This window comes from Bubalus bubalis, chromosome 13 (genome assembly GCF_019923935.1).
Source record: "Bubalus bubalis isolate 160015118507 breed Murrah chromosome 13, NDDB_SH_1, whole genome shotgun sequence".
Taxonomy (NCBI): Eukaryota; Metazoa; Chordata; class Mammalia; order Artiodactyla; family Bovidae; genus Bubalus; species Bubalus bubalis.
In genome coordinates, this window is record NC_059169.1 from 73,651,029 (window position 1) to 73,674,841 (window position 23,813).

Sequence of the window (23,813 nt, forward strand, 5' to 3'; positions counted from 1 at the left end):
GGTCGGGAAGATCCCGTGGAGAAGGGATAGGCTACCCGCTCCAGTATTCTTGGGCTTTCCTTGTGGCTCAGCTGGTAAAGAATCCGCCTGCAATGCAGGAGACCCCAGTTCGATTCCTAGGTCGGGAAGATCCCGTGGAGAAGGGATAGGCTACCCGCTCCAGTATTCTTGGGCTTTCCTTGTGGCTCAGCTGGTAAAGAATCCGCCTGCAATGCAGGAGACCTGGGTTTGATCCCTGGGTTGGAAAGAGCCTCTGGAGAAGGGAAAGGCTACCCACTCCAGTAATCTGGCCTGGAAATATGGAATGTGCAGCCCATGAAGTCGCAAAGAGTGAGACTCAACTGAGCAACTTTGCCTTTCACTTTTCTGTAGGGATTGTTAACATCTGGGTTGTTGGCTTCTCTGTGTTGCATCCACCTGGGCTGGCATGCTTTCAGCCCCACCCTGCCCATGGAACCACCCCTGGTGTTTTACTTCCAGGGCAGACCATCACCAGAAGGCCACATTCAACCTGTATCCTTGGTTCAATCAGGACCCACAGTGATAGTGCAGGGAAGCATGATCCTGAGATGAACAACTGAAGGGAATTCTGAGGAGGGCGTCATGCCACCTCAGGGTGAACTCTGGTCTTCAGTGAACATGTGGAAGAGGGATCACAAAGTCGAGTTGTACAGGAGGGGTGAGTGATGTTTACAAAGACAAACTTGCCAAGAGTCAGAAGTCTAGATTCCCTTACCATTCACCTACCTGCTACTGCCCTCATTCCCTGCTTCCATGACAGGTGTCTTAGCTACAACAGAATATTTAATTCACAGTGCTTCAAAATAGGAAAGTTCTTTTTCACATACAAAGAGGCTCAGGGATAGTGAGTCCAGGGCTAGTATAGTGATTCAACAATGGCATTAAGGACCCGGCCTCTACTCATCTTTCCTTTCACCTTCCAAAGCAAGTTGGCACATTGCCTCATGGTTGTAAGATGGCTGCTTTAGCTCCAGCATCACATCTACCTTCAAGATGGGAAGAAGAAAAGGGTAGGAACTAGCTTCAGTTTCATCCCTGTGGTACAAAATGTGGAACAGATGCCCATTCCTCACACTTGGGGAAGAAGGGTCATATTTCAGAGAGGTAGGTACCTTCTTCTCCTAAATCCCCAGGCCTTGATTCAGGGCTTCATCAGCTGGGAACCTTTTTGAAATTTTTCTCTTCAGAGGGGTCTTTTTTGTAATATACACAAAAGCACTATTTATGCTGGTGGACTTGGACCTAGTAGCCTTGATTGAAGGACCTCTGCTTCACACCCTCCAAGGTGCCCCAGGCAGCTGTAATGCTCACTTTTCCTGGAAAAGTGACCATCAGTTTGGAAAACAGTGCCTTGGGGTTAGAGTGTGTAGCCCACAGTGGGTCATCCCCGCACGATTTCCTAGCCCTATGCTCATCCTGATCCCTACCTCTTTCCCACAAACATCACCACCACCACCAGCAGCAGCATCCACAAACACAACAGGTTCTTACTGATCCTTATGGCAGCAATTCATTCCCACCAAAATCTTAGCAGATAATGGCCAAGAATTATTGGAAGTTCCTGATACTAAGAGGCCACCATGGAAGTAGCAAAGCTTTTTCTGGAGCTCCAGGGCCAAGGGCAGTGATGGGGCTGAGAAAAGAGGGCAGCTGTCTGGAGGCAGGCTGTCTCACTCCTGCTACCCCACTGCCAATTCTGGTTCGGTTCCAGAGGTCGGATGGGGTTTTCTGCCACCCGCCCCTCCCCCGCCCACTCTGAGCGGGAAGTAGGACCCATTCCATAAATACAACTCTCACAAATGGCATTTCTGGCTGGGAAAACTGCCCTGCAGCAAAAAGAGCCGGAGCTAATTTAGTGCTCACTTCTCATCAGCTGAAATGTTTTTATTTTGGGAGAGAATTGGTGAGCCATAATTATTATTGATCTCGGTGACAGCAATCAGAGAAAGCGTTCGTGTACCCTCGAAAGAGCAGGGCCAGAAATAGATGGAGTATCTCTCTCAACCAGTCAGAGCTTCTACTTGCTCTAAATTGATTTTAGAGCTGACGTGCCATTTAAAGAAAAATAATGATAATAAAGTTCTACAGAGTGAATCTGGACATCCTAATCCCTCCCTGTCAGTATTTATGGAGCACTCGCTGAGGTCCTAGCTATACAGTCTTAGAGAACGGTCTTACCTGACTTTCAACAGATGGATGTTAATGGGATATTTATTTACAGAGTAAAATTAAATTGGAGCTGCATCTTAATGCACAATTTACATAATCAGCTTTGTCTGAACTGATGAGCTGTTTTCAATAGCACTTGGGACCCTTCAGTCACAGCTGCCTCAAAGCCACAGCCGCTGAGAATGGAGATTAAACAGCTTCCTCAAGCCAGAAGTCTTGATGAGGATCTATTCTCCCATCCCAGAGACCTCATCATCTCTCCAGACACTGGCAAAGGATCAAAGATCCATGTTCATTTCTTGCCACCATTTGGCATCAAAAGAAAGACATTCAATTTGCATTTGGAAACCATTACAGTCATGGATAATCTCACCTTCAGGTCTGTAAAGTTTATGGCATTTCAATTTCTTAATGCCTCACACTCCAAACAACACACATAATTACCAATGAACCATACTGTGTGCTTGGGGAGCCTGGAGCAAATCTAATGATGAATTTCATTGTAATACCTGTGCACAGAAAGCTGGTTTCCAGGGAGAGCTGATCATAGCAAGACAGATTCAGAGCCTGGAGGGATACAGGCAGTAAATACTCAAGGGGAGAGAACTGAATCCTCAGTAAGGACCTGTCATCTCCTTACCTGACCCCAGCCCAATGGCAGTGTGCTGACCAAATACTTCCTTGTCTTTCCAACCCATCTGATCTGCACCAGCTCCCTAGTGGATGGCATTGCCCCTGAGAGAAGTCACAGCAATGAACACTTCCTGAAAACTCAAGCTCTTTCAATGTGCTTTGTTCAATCCTTGCTGCTGCTGCTAAGTCACTTCAGTCGTGTCCGACTCTGTGTGACCCCATGGACGGCAGCCTACCAGGCTCCCCCGTCCCTGGGATTCTCCAGGCAAGAACACTGGAGTGGGTTGCCATTTCCTTCTCCAATGCGCTAAAGTGAAAAGTGAAAGTGAAGTTGCTCAGTCGTGTCTGACTCTTAGCGACCCCATGGATTGCAACCTACCAGGCTCCTCCGTCCATGGGATTTTCCAGGCAAGAGTACTGGAGTGGGGTGCCATTGCCTTCTCCGGTTCAATCCTTGAAAGAGAGCAATTATCACTGGCCCTTACCATCCTTTACAGATGAGAGAATCGAGTCCTAGAAAAGGTAAGTAATTAGCCCCCAACCCCCTAGTGCATTAAATCAAGTAACCAGAATGTGAACTCAGTCTGTGTGTCTGCAGAACACAAGGCACTTACCCTGCTGTGCACAGTCTCTTGGAGCAAACAGCACAGAGAGTTCTCCTAGCAGACCTGAGGTTCCCAGAACAGAAATCAGATGAGGCTTAAAAATGAGACTTCTATTACCCAGGGCTGTATTTGCTAACCTTGATTCTTACCTTGGGCAAACAAAAAATCCTTATAGGAAAGGTTGATGTAAATTATTTATTTATCCGTTCATTCATTTACTCATTACAGAATAGGTCAAAGTCATACCCCCTGGGGAACAAGCAATATACACCACTGGGATCTCTACAAATTTGGGGTTTTGTGATGTCATCTGGTTACCTAAATAAACTTCAGTTCTAACAGAAAGATCTGTATATAGGAAACATTCCTAAACTTCACTGAGCTTATTAGAGACAACCAAATGCAGAAGGAGAAATACTCACCTGGTGGGGTGGTGGCTGGCGGGGGTGGGGGTTCTATAGATTCTTCCACTCTCTAGGCATAAGACCCATGTGGACCTGTGTTTCAGGATGGGATAAGTGGCTATCGACATCCGTTCACTCTTAAAAGCCTAACTCAGTTCCACTGCGGACTCCACACTCGCTCTAGGATGACCCAGAAACTAACAGATGAGAGCAGGAAGATGCTCAGTTTCCCCAGGGTGTCCAGGAAGGTGAGCTCTGCACAAGATACAAACTGAGGAAAGGTCAGACTCTGACTTCTCACTCGGGTGCCTTTCCATGAGTCCGTCTGTGGGGGACCCACGGTCTTCAGCTAAACGTGCTCCAGTCCTTCACCCTGTAGTGCTCCACGTGTCAGACCATTCCTGCCTCTTACTGCTTTACTAAAATTGGCCTCATCGGTCCCTTTCCCTGAGGATCCTGCTCTCCATCCTCTGCTAGTGGGCACTAAAAGTTCAGGCGGCCTTTTGCAGAGATAGTTAACTTTTCATTAGGAGCCCTCATGGGCTTCCCAGGTGGCTCAGTGGTAAAGAATCCACCTGCCATTACAGGACACCTGGGTCCAATCCCTGGGTCAGGAAGATCCCCTGAAGAAGTAAATAGCAACCCACTCCAGTATTCTTGCCTGGAGAATCCCATGGACAGAAGAGCCTGGTGGGCTATAGTCCGTGGGGTTGCAAAAGAGTTGGACACGACTGAGTGACTAAACAACAACAACAACAAGAGATACAGTGCTTAAATCTCAGTTGTGTTTCTAACGGTGTCGATTTCAGGCCAAGGCAGCAACTTGAGTGAATGAGAAAAAAAGAGAGAGATGACCACTGCAGTAGGTTGGATGGTGGCCCCCCAAAAATATATGTATGTGTTCTAACCCCCAGAAACTGTGAAGGTGACCTTATTTCGAAAAGGAGTCTTTATAATTAAGTTAGGATCCCAGGAGAAAATCTTCCTGGATTACCCAGAGGGCTCCTACATACAATAACAAGTCCTTACAATACATAGAAGGCTGAGGGCCGAAGAATTGATGCTTCAGAACTGTGGTGTTGGAGAAGACTCTTGAGAGTCCCTTGAACAGCAAGAAGATCAAACCAGAGATTCCTAAAGGAAATCAACCCAATGAATATTCACTGGAAGGACAGATGCTGAAGCTGAAGCTCCAATACTTTGGCCACTTGATGCAAAGAACTGACTCCTTAGAAAAGACCCTGATGCTGGGAAAGATCGAAGGCAGGAGAAGGGGCTAACAGAGGGCAAGATGGTTGGATGGTATCATTGACTCAATGCACGTGAGTTTGAGCAAACCCTGGAATATGGTGAAGGACAGGGGAGCCTGGCGTGCTGCAGTCCATGGGGTCCCAAAGATTCGGACACAACCGAGGGACTGAACAATAATATGAGAAACCGAAGAGGAGACACAGACACAGAGGAGAGCACCATGAAAAGACGGAGGCAGAGATCGGGGTGATGAAGTCACAAGCCAAGAAGCACCTGGAGCCACCAGAACCTGGAAAAGACCAGGAAGAATTTTCCCCTCTTGAGCTTTCAGATTTTAGACACACACTTGGACAGCTGTCCCCCAGGTGGCAGCCCAGTATTCTTTGTGGCATGCTTCCCTACCAAACCCACATGCCTATGGTGGGAAGAAAGTGTGTTAGTCGTTTAGTTCTATCTGACTCTTTGTGACCCTGTAGACTGTAGCCCTCCAGGCTCCTCTGTCCAGGGGATTCTCTAGGCAAGAATACTGGAGTGGGTTGCCATTCCCTTCTCCAGGGGATCTTCCTAATGGAACCTGGGTCTCCCACATGGCAGGCAGACTCTTTAACGTCTGAGCAACCAGGGAAGCCCATGGTGGGAAGACTGTGGGGAGCAAATACCAATATTCCTGTGACCCCAGATTGGGAGGGTGGATCCTGAGATATAAAATATCTAGCTGCTGCTGCTGCTAAGTCGCTTCAGTCATGTCCAATTCTGTGCGACCCCATAGACAGCAGCCCACCAGGCTCCCCCGTCCCTGGGATTCTCCAGGCAAGAACACTGGAGTGGGTTGCCATTTCCTTCTCCAATGCAGGAAGGTGAAAAGTGAAAGGGAAGTCACTCAGTCATGTCCGACTCTTCATGACCCCATGGACTGCAGCCTACCAGGCTCCTCCGTCCATGGGATTTTCCAGGCAAGAGTACTGGAGTGGGGTGCCATAGCACCAGGACCTTAAGAGAGCAAGTCACAATTTCCTAAGATACTGGAGAAAAGGTTTAACATAACAGAGGGGATTAATGGGATCAAGAAATAATGGAATTAAAATGAGAAAAGGCAAGCTTGGGCAAAGTCATGACTGTAAGAACTAAAATTAGACTGCGCAAGGATTTCTATAGGTGGATGATGGAAGACTTGTCACTCAGCACATTTAAGGCTATATCAGTCTCCAGGAGACAAGTAGGAGATGTGAGATGCATCACCCAGGCCATTATTCAAATGATTCAGAAAGAAAAAGAAAACCACTCTTTGGGACTAAAACAGTTTTCTTGTCTGAAAAAAAAATCTGCATTTGATCTTCATGGGGATGGAATTTACCTAGCAATTGCTTGCCTACTTTTTTGTATAAACCCAGATTTTGAAATGCATCTAACTTTCTCTGGAGTACCTCGTCGAGGTCAGGAAAACATGCTCTGCCAGCAAGACAATCAAATCACCATAAAGACAATTTCAACAGATTCCAAGAGCCCTGGGAACCAAAGGTCTCTGTCTAGGATGCTCTGAGAGGTGAAATGCAGGCAGGGGGAGTTTGTGGGCAGGGCCCATGGCTCCCATGCAGCCTCATCATCTTTCTCCACCCCCATCAACCACACAACAGGGGGGATTATTCTGAGGGCCATGATGCCATTGCTTGAAGGATCCCAGCCCTGTGGAGTCATCTGACCAATCTCCTGGGCCACAGCGGGCTCTTCTGTGGGAGGAGGCGAGAGGGGACGTGACCCCTCCCCGCCCCATCCTCCCAGAATTCAGTCCTGATTGTCCTCCCCACTGAGGCTGAGCCAGGGACTGTTCTTTGCCTTCCTCAAAATCAGATTTTACCCATGCTGTGCACAAGCTCCTTTACTGGAATGGGCAATTCCCATCAGCAAGGAGTCCTCTTCCATTCTGCTTGTTTGGCTCACGTTTTTGCCTGCCATCCCCTGCCTCCATTCTGAGCCCGCCTCCACTCACCTTCTGCCTGGATGCTCAGCTCAGCCACACTGGCGTTCTGCCTCAGGGCCTCTGAATATGCTATTCCCCTGCCAGGAGAAGTGGCCCCTGCCCATCTCTAACTCTGCAGCTCCTCCTCTGCATTCTGATCTCAGCTCGGACATCTCAAAGGGGCCTTTCAGTCTGCTTTCCAGTCAGCACATGAGGACCTTGGAAGCTGTCCGTCCTTACAAGGAAAAACTTTACAATCTGAAAACCAACAACTCTTCTGTGTCTGCCAATAACTGAGGTTGCAGGGAAAACCACTGCCCCTGAACTGCAGAGACAGAGAGAGGATAACAGAGAACCACAACTTACTGGAGCAGAAATGCCCTTGAGAACCAGTGCTGAGAGAGGAATCTCTGAGCCATAACTGATGAGTCGCTGGAGGATCTGAGTGGATGACTCTGAGAGGGAGCCAGTCTTGGGGGAACCCTCACCCTTTCCTGAGTTTCAGGAGCTCCTGCAGATTTTCCTGGTGAAGATCAAAGAAAAATCCTCTCCCACTTCCAGCAGGGAGAAGGGAGAGGTAGCCACTATGAAATACACTAGAACATTCTGTTCTTCTTAAGGAGGTCTGCCCTCAGGAGGGACTGTTTTGCCAGCACCTAACCTGCTGGGGTTTTACCAGAGCCCAGCCTATCTTGGGGAAGGGAAATACTCAACTGCAGCCCCCTCTAGCCATCCTGTCCCACCTAAAGGGGTTGGGGGGGCGAGACGCACTTGTGAAGATCATACGCCAGAATCGCCAACAGGCTGACACTAGGGTAATAGAGTGCTTCCTCTCTCCACACCTTCACAAGGCATCAGCAAACGTATCACAGCCAATAGCACATCATGTCACATACCACATCACATCATATAAACATCACATCACATACCGCATCATATAAACATCACATCACATACCACATCATATAAACATCACATCACATACTACATCACATCATATAATCATATCACATATCACATCAATTTCACACCACATATCATATCATATAAACATCACATCAATATCACACCTTCCTAACTCATCAGTATACACATCATATATAAACAGGGGATAACAATAAAGAACATCACATCCTACACTTTATTTAAGAAGTCTCAAAGAGGCCTTTCCTGACAATACTGTCTCAAACCATACACAATCTTCAAGTCCACTAGCTCATTTCCTATTTCTTACTCCATAGCATTTAGCACTAGGTCTTGAGAAACCTATATGCAGGTCAGGAAGCAACAGTTAGAACTGGACATGGAACAACAGACTGGTTCCAAATAGGAAAAGGAGTACGTCAAGGCTGTATATGGTCACCCTGCTTATTTAACTTCTATGCAGAGTACATCATGAGAAATGCTGGGCTGGAGGAAGCACAAGCTGGAATCAAGATTGCCGGGAGAAATATCAATCACCTCAGATATGCAGATGACACCACCCTTATGGCAGAAAGTGAAGAGGAACTCAAAAGCCTCTTGATGAAAGTGAGAGAGTGAGAAAGTTGGCTTAAAGCTCAACATTCAGAAAACAAAGATCATGGCATCCGGTCCCATCACTTCATGGCAAATAGATGGGGAAACAGTGTCAGACTTTATTTTTGGGGGCTCCAAAATCACTGCAGATGGTGACTGCAGCCATGAAATTAAAAGACGCTTACTCCTTGGAAGGAAAGTTATGACCAACCTAGATAGCATATGCGAAAGCAGAGACGTTACTTTGCCAACAAAGGTCCGTCTAGTCAAGGCTATGGTTTTTCCAGTAGTCATGTATGGATGTGAGAGTTGGACTGTGAAGAAAGCTGAGCACCGAAGAATTGATGCTTTTGAACTGTGGTGTTGGAGAAGACTCCTGAGAGTCCCTTGGACTGCAAGGAGATCCAACCAGTCCATTCTGAAGGAGATCAGACCTGGGTGTTCTTTGGAGGGAATGATGCTAAAGCTGAAACTCCAATACTTTGGCCACTTCATGCGAAGAGTTGACTCACTGGAAAAGACTCTGATGGTGGGAGGGATTGGGGGCAGGAGAAAAAGGGGACGACAGAGGATGAGATGGCTGGATGGCACCACCGACTCAATGGACGTGAGTTTGAGTGAACTCTGGGAGATGGTGATGGACAGGGAGGCCTGGCGTGCTGCGATTCATGGGGTTGCAAAGAGTCAGACACGAATGAGCGACTGAACTAAACTGAACTGAAGATCACTTAAAGTAGGAAATGGCAATTCATTTGAGTATTCTTTCCTGGAAATTTTCATGGACAGAGGAGACTGGCAGGCTATTGTCCATGGGATCGCAAAGAGTTGAACATAACTGAATACACACAAGATCACCCTGCTTTATATGATTGCTTGTTTGTTTGTTTCTCCACTGGAATATAAGCTCCATGACTACCCTTCTCCTCAGTGAAACTCCAGTCCCTATAACAAAGCTGGAACAGACTTAGGCATTTAGAAAATATTTGATGAATGATTGAATAACTGAATAAATATAAGCTCATTGATATATGCCTCACTAGCGCATATATGCCTTTCTCACTCACAATGTATATTTTGATCAGTTCCTCTTCTTTGTTTTGGATATTTTTTAAATGTTTTTCATTTTTCTTGGAAAATATATATATACACACACACATATAAAATGTTTGTGGGGGTGGAGAAGGAGAGGGTGGGAGGTAAGGAGAGAGTAACATGGAAACTTACATTACCATATGTAAAGTAGATAGCCAGTGGGAATTTGCTGTATGACTCAGGGAATTCAAACCAAGGCTGATAACAATCTAGAGGAGTGGGATGGGGAGAGAGGTGGGAGGGAGGTTCAAGTGGGAGCGGACATGGATAAACCTATGGCTGATTCATGCTAATGTTTGGTAGAAACCAATGCAATACTGCAAAGCAATTATCCTTCAATTAAAAATAAATAAAAAACCCAAAATATGTGTATAGATATGTATATACCTTATGTGTACACTGTACTCCAGCTCATTATGATGAACGAAAACTTAACACAGCTATACATACACATAATCTCCAAAACTGTTTTCATATTGAGAGATGTCAGTTACAGCCACTGGGCAGTCTCTATCTTATTCACAGACACGCAGAAAGAAGAATGCTAGTAGCTTGGAGTAAGACTTAGCTTAGAGTAAGATTTCTGGTTATTTTCCCCATCGTATCCATAATAATATTTTTTGTCATAGGGCCACTTGCTCTGTTTAAAACAGTTTTGTTTTTTTTTTTCAGTACAATGCAGTATACCAATTCTTGGATAGTAATATTTGTTAAGTTGGAGAATGCCTAGTTTGAACATTAGCAAAGCCTGGTTCCTTGGTGACTCAGCAGTTAAGAGTCTAATTGCCAATGTAGGAGACACAGGTTTGATCCCTGGGGCAGGAAGATCCCCTGGAGAAGGAAATGGCAATCCACTAGTATTCTTGCTTAGAAAATCCCATAGACAGAGGAGCCTGGCAGGCTACAGTCCATGGGGTTGCAACGAGTCAAACATCACTTAGCAACTAAATATCAACAACATTGGAGCCCCCAAGATCAGGAAGATGAGTTAGACTGTGATGACACATGTTCCCTTGCTGAACTGAGCAGATGGTGTATGGCTATGCTCTCTGGTTATACCATCCCGCAGTATATGACACTCAGCCAGGTATGCTAACTCCTCCCTACCAAGAGGGCCCCTTCATCAAAACTCACTGCTGTACTTTCTCTGTCCTCTTTGTGACTCAAATACCCAGAGCATCACTGCCTCCCTCATTGACCTTTGCTCTACTAAGAAAGATCAGGAAAGTAAAGAGGCCACTGTGACTCAACCATGCTGTACTAGTAAGGCTGTCCATGGAGAACATCTCCATCGTGAAGACCTCAGGACACAGAGCCCTACTTCTGCAGGTGCTGGGCTTCACAAGTCAGATTTCTAAAGGGAGCACGTCCTCCAAACTCGTGTGTATGTATGTATGCGTGTGTTCAAAATCAAGACGTGGGACTTCCCTGGTGGTCAAGTGGCTGAGAATCTGCCTGCCAATGCAGGGGATACAGGTTTGATCCCTGGTCCAGGAGGATTCTGCATCCTGAGGGGCAAGTAAGCCCAACAGACCCTAGAGCCTGTGCTCTGCAACAAGGGAAGCCACCAGAAAGAGAAGCCCACACACAGCAACTAGAGAGCAGCCCTGGCTCACCACAACTAGAGAAAGTCCGCGTGCAGCAACAAAGATCCAGCACAGCCAAAAATAAATAAATAGAATGCTTAAAAAAGAAAAAAAAAACCAAGATGTGAGACTTTTATACATTGTCTCTCCAACTAGCAGCAACGTTCTCTAATCTGGACTCCATACCAGTCTCTTTACACATATGTAATCTAGGAAGTGATTATTTTCTGCCAGCTAATAGTCTACAAACCTTAACTAAAATAACACGAAACTCTCAGAGGTGACGACAGACACCCCACTGTGTCTCAGCGTTGGGGGGTTTCCTGTCTGATGTAGCAATTCTCACTTCTCTGCCCTCCTCCTTGCGTGGCTTGTTTCTCATCTGCTGCTGTTAAACACAATAAGACTGCTGAGATCAGAGAAGAGTGTTCAACCATATCAGCTTTTGATGCCACTGACTTCAGCATTCTGATATTTTGGACTTGACATAATCCAGTGCTGGGGGACTCGAGATCAGACCTCATTAGCAAAGGGCAGGAAAGCTTCTGGTTTTTAGCTACACTGTCAGCAGATGAACGTGTGCTGAACCTCTCTTCCGAGTTGTCTCATGAGTTGCTTATTCACTGAGCACCTACTGTGTGCCAGACACCAAGCGAAGCAGGAGGAATTCTTAGATGATTAGAATTGTCTTGAAGGAATTCTCAGGCTGGGAGGAGAGACAGATACAAAATCAAACCACATGGTAGTATGGTGAATGATTTGATGAAGGGATATTCGTGGGGGATTCCCTGGTGGTCCAGTAGTTAGTTAGGACTCCAAGCTCTCACTGCTTAGGGCCCTGATTAGGGAGCTAAAATCCCACAAACTGTGTAGCTTGGCCAAAACATTTAAGGAAACAACAACAACAAAAACTCATGGCCAAGGGTTCAGTGAGGATACAAAAGATGGTCATTGGCCTAAACTTGAATTTCCAAGAAGGCTTCCTAACACAGATGATTCTTGAGTTGAGTCTTAGAGGGTGATTGAGAATTGCAAGATACAAAGGCATACAAGATACAAAAGAATGTTTCAGGTACAGAGAACTGTGTGGGCAAAGAATGATACCAAGATAGGAACTGAAGACAGAAGCTTGAATTTTATTTCATAAGTTTTTTTGCATCATGGTATGGGCTACAGTCCATAGGGTCACAGAGTCAGACATGACTGAAGGGACTTAGCATGCACACACATGCAGTAAATGACATCTGTGTGAAATACAGGGCTTCTCTGCTAGCTCAGCTGGTAAAGAATCTATCTGCCTGCAATGCGGGAGACCTGGGTCTGATCCCTGGGTTGGGAAGATCTCCTGGAGAAGAGAATGGCTACCCACTCCAGTTTTCTGATCTGGAGAATTCCATGGGCTGTATAGGGGTAAATAAATGAGGCTGCTCACGACTAGGCCATCCTTGGAGCCAAAGAGATCAATATTTCTGCACACATGTAATACAACCCAGCATACTGGTGGTAGGAACCACTTTAAGAAATAAGGACCCACTAAAAGCTCTGAAGGAGGCTTAAGAAATAGCCAGGATTGTAGTTTAAATGGCTCACTCTGACTACAGGGGCTTCCTAGGTGATGCTAGCGGTAAAGGATCCATCTGCCAATGCAGGAGACAGAAGAGACTCAGGTTCGATCCCTGGGTTGGGAAGATCCCTTGGAGGAGGAAATGGCAACCCACTCCAGTGTTCTTGCCTGGAGAATTCCATAGACAAAGGAGCCTGGCGGGCTACAGTCCACGGGGTCACAAAGAGTTGGACACGACTCAGTAACCGAGCACACACTCTGGCTACAGCACAGAAAGGATTTACTGAGGATCCGACCACAAGAGATTAGGCATCATCTGATGAGGACAGGAGCTGGGTCAGTGGTCTCACAGATAAAGAGTAAGGGCCAAGTTCAAGAAATACTAAGGAATAAAAACTGGCCTAATTAGGTGATTTACTACAAGCAGGGAAGAAGGGAGAAAACATGGTCTAGCTTTCTGGTTTCTAGCCTGGATATTGAACAAATGTGTAAATGCACAAATCTACTTTGTCCAGAAGATTAAGATTTTTCCCCTTAATCACATCACACAAAGAGAACGAGAGGGCTTGCTTGTTTGCTTTTTTAAGACTTCCGACTTCAGACAAGCAAAGAAAACACTGAGGCCCTTTGGCATCCTCTCTTCCTTCCCCAATTCCTATCTGATTATCACAGCCAATACTCTGAAAGAGATAGAATTTAAAAACAAAAAATTTTAAGAAACTTGGCTTCCTGTGTGACAGCCTGATATTAAACTCTCTTTAGCTTGGGGCCACCTCTCCATCTGTCAGATCTTAGAACGCTGCAAGGGGCCTTGTCAGCATAAGCAGCTTCTTTGCTTCCATTCTTCCCAAGACTTCAGGTCTCAGGATAACAGTGTGGGTCTCAAATCTTCCAGATGACGTTGAGATTCATAAAGCTAGCCACTTAAGCGTTGTCAATTCATCACACTGTATAGCTCTAGGGAGCACATCTCTGAATACTTCTAAATCGGGGTGGCTTTAAACACACCAAATGGCAACATCAATGTTTCTTGGAGATGCTCAAAACAGTTCATAAAGCTACACTGCTACATCTACCCCGGATCCAACAGGCCCTTTTCATGTCCCTGGAAGGCTGGACCTTGAATGTTGTTTGCTCTTTAGTCACCGTGTCCAACTCTTCTGCAACCCCATGGACTGTAACCCACCAGGCTTCTCTGTCCATGGGATTTCCTAGGCAAGAATACTGGAGTGGGTTACCATTTCCTTCTCCAGGGGATCTTCCCGACCCAGGGATCAAACCTGTGTCTGCTGCATTGCAGACAGCTTCTTCATCACTGCACCACCTGGGAAGACAGACCTCAAATAGCACTAGCCAATTCTGGATGCTCCAGGAACTGCAAAAAAAAAAATTCCCCTCCTATAAACCAAACTTATGTTTCTTGAAAGTGAAAGTGAAAATCGCTCAGTTGTGTCCAGTTCTTTGCGACCCCAGGGACTATACAGTCCATGGAATTCTCCAGGCAAGAATGCTGGAGTGGGTAGCGTATTCCTTCTCCAGGGGATCTTCCTGACCCAGGGATGGAACCCGGGTCTCCCGCATTGCAGGCGGATTCTTTACCAGCTGAGCCACAGTGTTTCTTATGTAACAACAAATGTAATGTATGGATCTTGTTTGGATCAAACAGGTAATAGGAGCCATTTTATTATGAATCAGATATTAGATGATATTCAGGCATTATAGTTAATTTGGATAGGTGTGATTATAACATGGTGAAGTGAAGTGAAAGTCGCTCAGTCGTGTCCGACTCTTTGTGACCCCATAGACTATACAGTCCATGGAATTCTCCAGGCCAGAATACTGGAGTGGGCAGCCTTTCCCTTCTCAGGGGATATTCCCAACCCAGGGCTCAAACCCAGGTCTCCCGCATTGCAGGTGGATTCTTTACCAGATGAGCCACCAGGGAAGCCTGAATTATATTAAAAATGTCTACCAGTGATACATCCTGAAACAATTGTGTGACATCCAGGATTTGTGTTGAAAAACTCTACCCCCCCTCAAAAAAAAAATCAGGGCAGTAAATGAAGATGGGCTGATTGATCTACAGAAGATGCATAATGGAGGTATAGGGAATTACCATATTTGTTCTCTATGTGTATGTGAGAAAATTTCCACTTTATTCTGCTTCTGCTTCAGGCATTGATCACCTATTAGATTTCTCAGCATCACGTTTATGCCAACTTGCATTTATTTTAGCAAGCCAAGTGGGGCTGGGTGATTCTCTTCCAAATCATTAACCTTGTTGCCATAATATAATAATCATAGATACCATTACTTAGTGTTTATTACATTCCAGACACTAAGTTCACCATTTTGTATACATTAACTTATCCAGTCCTCGCAATAAATCTGTGTTTAAGAGCATAAAGAGGAGCTCAGATGCTGAATTGAGACAGCTCTTCCAGGACCACCAAAAATCATGCTAAACCAACTAAAAAAATCCTCAAAAGTATTTGAGGTAGTTTTCTATGAATTGCTCTAATTTCTGCATTTTTAAAGATACACCAAAAAAATATTATTATAATAATGGGTAAAACATATTGAGTGCTTCCAACATAGTCTGTATTCTAATAAGCACTTTGCATGTACCGTCTCACCTGATTTGCACAACAGCCTATAAGGTATATAGTGGATGTTTAGCAGATGAAGTGCACTGGGGTCCCAACCAAATGCTCCCCTGCCTCCTCGTCTGTCAGAGCTCCTGCCATCAAGAGGGGAAATGCATTTCCATCCCTTGAATGTGGGCTGGCCTTGTGACTTGTTTCCACCTACAGAACGTGGTCAGTAGAAGTAAGGGTGGACCAGTTGCAAGCCTAGATTTCAAGAGGCCTTGCTTTCTCTCTATCGGGCCTCTGCTGTGAGACGATGCTTGGGTTAACCTGCTGGAGGATGAGAGACCACGTGCCGAAGAAACAAAGGGTTGGAACTGACAGATCATCCCTGGAAGCAGAGCCACCTAACAATCTGCCAGCCAAGCAAGGTGTGTGGGTGAGCTGAGCTACAACCAGAACTGCCCGGCTGAAACCAGCCTAACCAAAGAAGTGGTTCAGCAGCTATGAAATTTTGGAATGGGTTTATGATGCAACAAGAGTTATCTGATATAGCAGGTGTCATGATTTTCTCTAGAAGAAACCATGACACAGAAAGGTTAAGCGGCTTGCCCAAAGTCACACTGTAAGTGCGGGAGCTGAGATAGACACCCAGCAGTCTGACTCTGAAGCCCACGGTGCTGGTACCCAGCTTTTCAGAGTAAAGACGAAGGGGAGAGGTTACTGGGCTTTGACTCCCGGTGGCCCACTCATGACCCAGGAAGATGCATTACAAATACCGGGCAACACAGGCATCTCCATCTTCCGTTATTACTTTGAGTACAACCTCCCTAGAACTCTGCCTGTCCTTCCCAGAAAAAGGAACCTCTCCTCTCTGGATATAACCTCCAAGAGAGGAGGCAGGCGTTTGATTAAATTATGTTGGATTCTAAAGGAGCCCAGTGGGGTCCCTGAGAAGCAGTGATGTGTTAACTGAAGTCAGAATATTCAGAAGAATATAAACTCATTTCCACACTTAAGCCAGAGACCCATAGTGATGTTTTATTGTGTCCTAAAGACTGTGGGAAGCCAGTGATGAATTTTAAATGAGGAAACAGCATTCCCATATATGAGAAAATCAGTCTGGTTGCAACAGGAAGAACGGACTTAAAGCAACCTCGGCAACAGAGAGATAAAGTCAGAGTTGGAGTGGTCACCCAGGGGGCGACGTGGCCAGGACTGGGATTACACCCCTGGGAACAGAGAGAAGCAGGATTCAAGGGCTACATAGGAGAGAATACCCATGGGGCCTGGTGACTAGCTGAATGAGTGACGGAAAGGGGAAAACTGAGGACGACCCAACCACAGGTCCACGAAAAGTGACTGGCAACCAGGAAGTTCTATTCCCCTTATAGCGTTCTTGAGTGATAACTGACCAATTTCTGAAAAGGGATTAGGACTCAGTGTTTCCATGGTGCATGGACTTCTGATGGGGCACTCTAAATCACCCTATTTGTAAAGAATAAAGACGCGCTTAGAGAGAGAAAATGTCAGAATTAAACACCCACTTGTCTTGACAGCATCAAAAATAATCTGTCACCTGCTCCTAACTTTGTTCTTGGTTACAAAGGCCATTGTTTGAGTGAACAAAGAGGGTAAGGAATCTGGAAAGAACTGTTTACGCAGAGACACTGATAAGAGGTCAAGCTGGAGAAGACTTGCATGTGAATGAGGAGGGTGGGGGACTTCCCTAGTCGGGGAGTGGGTCCAACTCCTGGTCATGGAACTGAGATCCCACATGCAGCATGGCCAAAAAAATAAATAAATAAAAAATGAGGAGGGCAGTGGGCAATTCCAACCACATACATTCTGTCTGCTGCAAACACCTCAGGGGCTCAAAATTATGACCAGAAAGAATGCAGTTTCCAGTAGCTGCTCTTGGCATATCTAGCATATTCTAAAACTGACTGGTTTCTCAGTAGAAGCCATTTCTCATCTGATGAACCAGAAATTCAACTCAAGAGGACAATCAGATCATACAGGGATGGTTATTAGTAAGGGCCTCCAACTTCCTCCATCCGACACTGTGTCCCAATGCACCCAACTCCCAGGGCTCCCAAACTGCCTGACCTACCTCCTGCAAGCATTCCTGACAGGCAGGTGGAAGTCACGCCATTTTAGGAAAAGTCCTTAGAAAAGGGAAGTGTTCAAGAACCGAACATACACATACAAATACACATACAAAGGACTACCAGATTTTCTCCAGAATTGCTGATTCTGATTCCTACTGTCGACACTGCAAAACTCATTCTTACATACAGATTTTCCTACTGGGGAAGAAAAAAAAAGTCATTCTAATTCTTTAGTTTCCACTAAATTAGTAGTTTTAGGTTATGAGTGTCCTATTGGACCCGACTTTCAACTAACAAGCACGAAATAGGCTGATGGCCAGAACTCAGGCAATTCTAGAGGATTCTAGCTGATTCCAGTCACCAAGGGTACCAGCCAGCCAAGCCAGGGGCTACATGGGAGATGCAAGGAAAGGTGGAATGCTTAGCTCTCTAAAGGCAAGCTCAGAAAGTGAAAGCGAAGTCGTTCAGTCGTGCGCGACTCTTTGCGACCCCAGGGACTGTAGCCAACCAGGCTCCTCCGTCATTTTCCAGGTCAGCATACTGGAGTGGGTTGCCATTCTTTCTCCAGGGGAATCTTTCCAACCCAGGAATCGAACCTGTGTCTCCTGAATTGTAGACAGACACTTTACTATCTGAGCCACCAGGGAGAGTTGAAACCAAGACTTGACCTGCAAAGAGAAACCAGCCTTGGCTATTTGAGAAAGGGCTTCAAGTTGGACCAGAAGGCAGATACAGAAGAGTTGAAAAAGGAGCAAAGATGCTTAAAGTAAGCTCTCCACAAAGAATGAAATTTCACTCTGTTCTCCAGGAGCTTAGCAGCCACTGGATATTAGTTAATCTGTGACAGATTGCACTATACAATGAAACATGGTTTTGAAGTGAATCTCCCCCACTCCATAAAAATGATATCTTATGGTTTGTCTTGCTAATTTTTCACCCATTTAGATTCTGCATGACAGAGAAAGTTGACAGTGTTAAATAGTATTACGTCCTCTGAGCTCCCTCAGCTTGCTACCTACTGACTGCCGTTAGGTAGCTGAATCCAAGTTAAATGTTCATAACACAAACATGGAGAGAGCATGTCATCCAGTTGTCTAGAATCGCAGAAATCAATTCGGTTTCATCGAAAAACAAAAATGAAAAAAGCCCTACACCCTGGGGTTAGAACACTGACTTAAAGTCCAGTATTTTATGACACCCAGCATGATGCATTTACCAAATTCAGGAGGAAAAAACTGCAAAGGCCCAGAGGCCCATCAGCAACAACTTCCTGTTTATCAGATTTTGGTGGCAAGAGGGGAATGAATGACCCGGCCTCTGAGTGCCCGGCAGTCACCCTCCACCCTTGTATAGGGGGTTGGACATGTTGTCACCGCCTGGAGAGAGAAAATACTCTCTTCTCCCTCATTTGGAATTTCTGATAAAGCTATTTTGGATAAGACTCAAATCCCTAACTCTGGAAAACAGGTACCCAAACCATTTTTAAACTTCATTTTTGGAGACCAGGTTTACTTAGCAACGTGATCTAACAGGAGTTTGAGATCCACCGTCTTTAGGTCTGTGCTGAAGTCCTAGTTTGGCTCTTCCTGGCTAAACTCTGGAAAATCACATAGTGTGTTAGTTTCAGAGCTACAGGAGGAACGATAAATGCCTATTGTGGAGCCCTATACCAAGGTCACAGGACAAAAATCTCTGAAACTGACCAAGCCCCATAGCAACTGTTGCCCTGAGCCTCCAGACCTAAACTGGCCAGTTCCCAGATCCCATATTAGGTAAAAGAAATACCCATCCTATTATCCATGCTATCGCGTCCTAAACAATCACCTAATGCCACCATTCCAGTAGGAATTTCTCTGTCTTGAGGCTATAAAAATTGGGTACTAGCTTGCAAAAGGGTTCAGCTCTCCCTTGAGCCAGCCTGCTGTTCAGTGTCTCCCACTCAAATAAACTGCATTTTCCTCCCATTCTGCCTCATGTCTGGAAATTCTTTTCCAACCTGCGTATGGACCATGACACCTATCTTACGGGTGCCGCCGAGGATACAGGGGTCACAGCAAGTGAAAAGAGATGGGCGAGGAGCTCTGCAGGAACGGGCCGCCACCTCCAGCTCACCTTCTGGAATCTGCTCAAAGCTCAGAAATTGAGCCAGTGTGAACAAAAGATCAGGATTGAGGACGTTGCAGTCTCAGCTCACAACGGTCATTGGTTTTCCATCAGCAGAGTGGGTAAACTCTCCGTCACATAAGCCTGCTCACCTACACCCAACGACTAGGAAATGAGCATTCTACGGAGAATCAGGCAGCTTTGCTCACCTTACCACGGTGATTCCTCAACCGCGCTGCATACTGGATCCACCTGGAGAGCTTTTAACCCTCACAAAGCCCAGGCCTACCCAAGACCGATTAAGATAGAACGTCTGCAGGTGGTGTCGAGGCATCAGTATTTTTTCAAAGAACGCCCCCAGGTGAGACTACCATACAGAAGAGTTTGGGAACCTCTTTCTGGCTTCCCCTGTAGTCCCCCGGAGGGCACCTTTCAGCCTTTTGGTTCTAAAGTATGTCCAATTTCACAACGGGAGTCAGAGTCCAGGACGCCGAGCTTGAGTCTCTGTGCCTCCCTCCAGGCAGCCGGCTAACCAGATCCCTCGCTTTACATCCAACTGGGAGGCGGGATCTGCAAGTGAGCTGAGGGCACCTGGGGACAGGGAGGTGAGCACAGCGCAGCCCTTCCCAAACTAGGTGATTGGCAGGGTCACACAGAGATCTCAATGTCAGATACAATTGGCCAGTTCTGGGTCCACTGAAAATAAGCAGGTTTTTTCTTTGCAGGACCTCTCAGACCCTTTCAGTTGGCATGTGACTATGAGTCTGCCCAAGAGGACTGTCTCCCCCCATCATGGAAACCTTCATTTTCTCAGAGCATTTCAAGAGCTGCTGTTTCAAGGAAGATACTCTGAGAAACCTAGAGCAATGTTGGGGGTAGGGCTGGGGTTCTGTGCCCTGGGGAACATTTGACAATGACTGGAAATGGTTGTCACAGCTGGGGGTCAGGTGGCTATTACTGGCATCTAGTGAGTCAAGGCCAGGGCTGCTGCTAAATGCCCTATAATACACAGGGCAGCCCTGGACAAGGAGTTATCCAGCCCACTGTTGCCAGCAGCCCAGCTGAGAAGTCCTGGCCTTGAGCTCCACAGCCCATCCCCCACTCTATGGCCTCATCAATGCTAGGTGATGAGAGAGCAAGAAAGACAGGAGAAAGAGGAGGGAAACAAAGAAGGAAAAAGGGAGGAAACAGAGGAGAAAAACAGATGATAAAGGAGGCTGAGGAAGGAGACAGGAGAAAAAAAAGAAAGAGCAGCCAGATTCATAACTGCCAAAACTTGGAGGTAGCCAAGAAGTCCTTCAGTGGGTGAATGGATGAACACACTGCGGTACATTCAGACAACAGAACAGCATTCAGCATTAACAAGAAATGAGCGATCAAGACATGAAAAGACACGGAAGAGCCTTAAACGCCTGCTGCTGAAGAGCCTGCCTACTGTACGATTCCAACTACATGACATTCTGGAAAAGGCAAAACCGTGGGGAACAGTAAAAAGATCAGTGGTTGCCAGGGGTGAGAGGTAGGGTAAGATGAATGAGCAGAGCACAAAGGGGTTGTAAGGAAGTGAATATGCTCTGTGGATACATGTCATTACACGCTTTACCCAAACCATAGAATGTACGACACCCAGCATGAACCCCCATGTAAGCCATGGCTTTGGGTGATAGGCATGGGTCAATGGAGCTTCATCAACTGTAACCAGAGTACCTTCTGGGGGAGGGGAGGGGAGGGTGATAGTCCGGGAGGCTGTGGGGGGTGTGCAAGAGGGGATGTATGAGAATTCTCTGTACTTTGTGCTTCATTTTGCTGTGACCCTGTGCCATGCTCAGTCACTCAGTCAGGTCCAACTCTTTGTGACCCCATGGACTACAGCCCACCAGGCTCCTCTGTCTACGGGATTCTCCAGGCAAGAAAACTGGAGTGGGTAGCTGTTCCCTTCTCCAGGGGATCCTCCTGACCCAGGGATCGAACCAGGGTCTCCTGCACTGCAGGCGGATTCTTTACCAGCTGAGCTACCAGGGAGCCTGCAAATGCTCAAAACAAGAAAAACAAAACAAAACAAAACATAAAAACCACAAAAGAATGCAGAGGAGCCCATGTAGTTAGGCCCCAGCCTCCTCAGGTCTTTATTACTTCTCTGAATTGACCAGGCCGCTCATTCTGTTCTTGCACTGGGCACCAGCTGGTAGGGGCAGGCCAGGCGCCCATAGGGAAGGTGGGCGTTATGTGGTGGGGGCGCCCCAGCCCGGTGCCTCGGTGCGCCTGGGGAGGGGGGAGCCTCAGACCCTGCTGGGCTTCTTGGGGTCCTTGGTTTTGGCCGGCATGAAGGCGTACAGCTCCTCGATGAGCATCTCCATCCGGGCAGTGACCTCGGTTACCGTGTCGATGACCAGCTTCTGCTGCAGCTTCAGCTTGTTGTTCTCCCACAGCGCCTTGTTCTCCTCCTGGAAGAGCCTGTGCTCCTCGCGCAGCGCGTGCAGGGCCCGGTTCTCCTCCTGCAGGAGCCGGTTCTCGTCCCGGAGGACCTGCAGGCTCTGGTTCTCCTCCCGCAGGGCCTGCAGCGCCTGGTTCATCTCCCGCAGCAGCTCCAGGGACTGGCTGCCGTCGGGGAGGCCCGGGCCCCCCTTGCCCACCTCCTCCCCGGGCTGCGCAGACAGGGTGCTCACCATCTCCCGCAGGGCCCGGAGGGTCTTGGAGTCGTCCGGCGGGGCCGGGAGGCCCTTGGGCTCCTCGAAGGGGGAGGGGAGGCCGGGGCCCGGGTCCGGCAGCAGCCCGTGGGGCTCCTCGTGGGGCGAGGAGATGGGCTTGATCTCCTCGGTCGAGGCGGTCTTCTCATCGGGCTGAGCCCAGTAGGCCTTCCTCTGCTCCAGCAGCTGCTGCAGGGCCCGGTTCTCCTCGCGGAGGAGCTGCAGGGTGCTGTTCTCCCGGCCGCGGTGCGCCTGCAGCGCCGGCTCCTTCTTCATCGCCTCCAGGGACGAGGCGTTGTCCTTGTGCAGCAGCGGCGACGAGGCCCGGCTGTCGTTGCGGCCCAGCGCGGCCTGGTGCTCCTCCCAGAAGACCTGCAGGATCTTGTTCTCCTTGCGGAGCATGCGGTTCTCCTCGCGCAGCGCCCTGTTCTCCTCGCGCAGCGTCTTGTTCTCCTGCAGCAGGCACTCCTTGGCCAGCCTCTTGTGGTGCAGCTTGTGGTGGAAGGACGAGGATGGGGAGAAGTAGGGCGACTGCAGCCGGCAGTTCTCGCTGACCCAGCGCCCGTCCTGGAAGACGAACATCTCGTCGCTGAGCTGCACCCGCGGCGGGTTGTAATCCAGCTCCAGGTCCGCCTGCGACGTGGGGCGCTCCATGGGGTCCAGGGGCACCGACGAGAAGCGGTTGAGTGGGTAGGAGTGCTGGCTGACCACACGACGGCTCAGCCTGGGCAGGGCAGCCTGCCGGGCACAGCGAGGGGTGGGGTACAAGTTGTGGAGCCTCAGGAAGGGCTCGGCTGTGCCCCTCTGTGGGAAAGAACAGGGAAGCCCAGGGTTAGCAAAGAGAGGCTGACTGCACCCGAGGCCGGCTGGCCACTTAAGAGGTCCGAGACCCCACAAGAAATCCCGTCTGGGAGTTTGGACCAGCCACCGAGGGTGCTTTTGCACTTGGCCCCGTTATTTGCGGAGGCTCTATTCTATGGTGGTGGTTTAGTCGCTCAGTTGGGTCTGACTCTTGCGACCCCGTGGACTACAGCCTGCCAGGCTCCTCTGTCCATGGGATTCTCCAGGCAAGAATACTGGAGCGGGTTGCCATTCCCTTCTCCAGCTTCTATTCTATAATGTCCCAGCAGATACAGAATTAGCTAATACTGAACCAGGACTCAGGGGAGACATACAGCGTTAGGTTCCTGCCAACTTCCAGCGGCCCACGTTTTCCTCAACTGATCAATAGGCAACTTTTTCTTCTGTTGAAAGACACCTTATTTAAAATGCATTTTGATTCATTAACCTTGAACTTGGGGCCAACAGCACTGTAACTCATGCGGGAAGGAAGCTTACCTAACACAGGTGTTTTCTCCATAAGGGATATCACTGCCTTCTTGTGCTAAACTACCGCACAATTGCACACATCTCACACGCTAGTAAAGTAGTGCTCAAAATCCTCCAAGCCAGGCTTCAGCAATATGTGAACTGTGAACTTCCAGATGTTCAAGCTGGTTTTAGAAAAGGCAGAGGAACCAGAGA

At 47.5% G+C, this 23,813-nt stretch overlaps 1 protein-coding gene and 2 long non-coding RNA genes across 10 annotated transcripts in view; 1 reads left to right on the plus strand and 2 right to left on the minus strand.

Moving 5' to 3' along the window:
- Positions 1-19,946, minus strand: part of LOC123328837 — a 60,989-nt gene extending 41,043 nt beyond the window's left edge. The window contains exon 1 of one of the 4 annotated variants that reach the window (XR_006543828.1): positions 19,812-19,946. This is a non-coding gene — a long non-coding RNA (uncharacterized LOC123328837). Of the gene's footprint in view, positions 1-3,850; positions 3,898-19,811 lie in introns of those variants that run through there. The other 3 variants (XR_006543827.1, XR_006543829.1, XR_006543826.1) reach the window with 3 other exon arrangements.
- A 140-nt stretch (positions 19,947-20,086) lies between these two features.
- LOC123328839 lies at positions 20,087-20,824 on the plus strand. Its single transcript, XR_006543831.1, has 2 exons — positions 20,087-20,207; positions 20,328-20,824. It is a non-coding gene; the product is annotated as an uncharacterized LOC123328839 (long non-coding RNA).
- An 861-nt stretch (positions 20,825-21,685) lies between these two features.
- Positions 21,686-23,813, minus strand: part of CBY2 (chibby family member 2) — a 138,876-nt gene continuing 136,748 nt past the window's right edge. For 4 of the 5 annotated variants that reach the window (XM_044926821.1, XM_025263009.2, XM_006072537.3 and 1 more), the window contains one exon: positions 21,686-23,093. In XM_044926821.1, coding sequence (XP_044782756.1) covers positions 21,882-23,093 — 1,212 coding nt within the window. In that variant the 3' untranslated portion in view covers positions 21,686-21,881. The remainder of the gene's footprint in view (positions 23,094-23,813) is intronic. The other variant, XM_044926822.1, reaches the window with a different exon arrangement.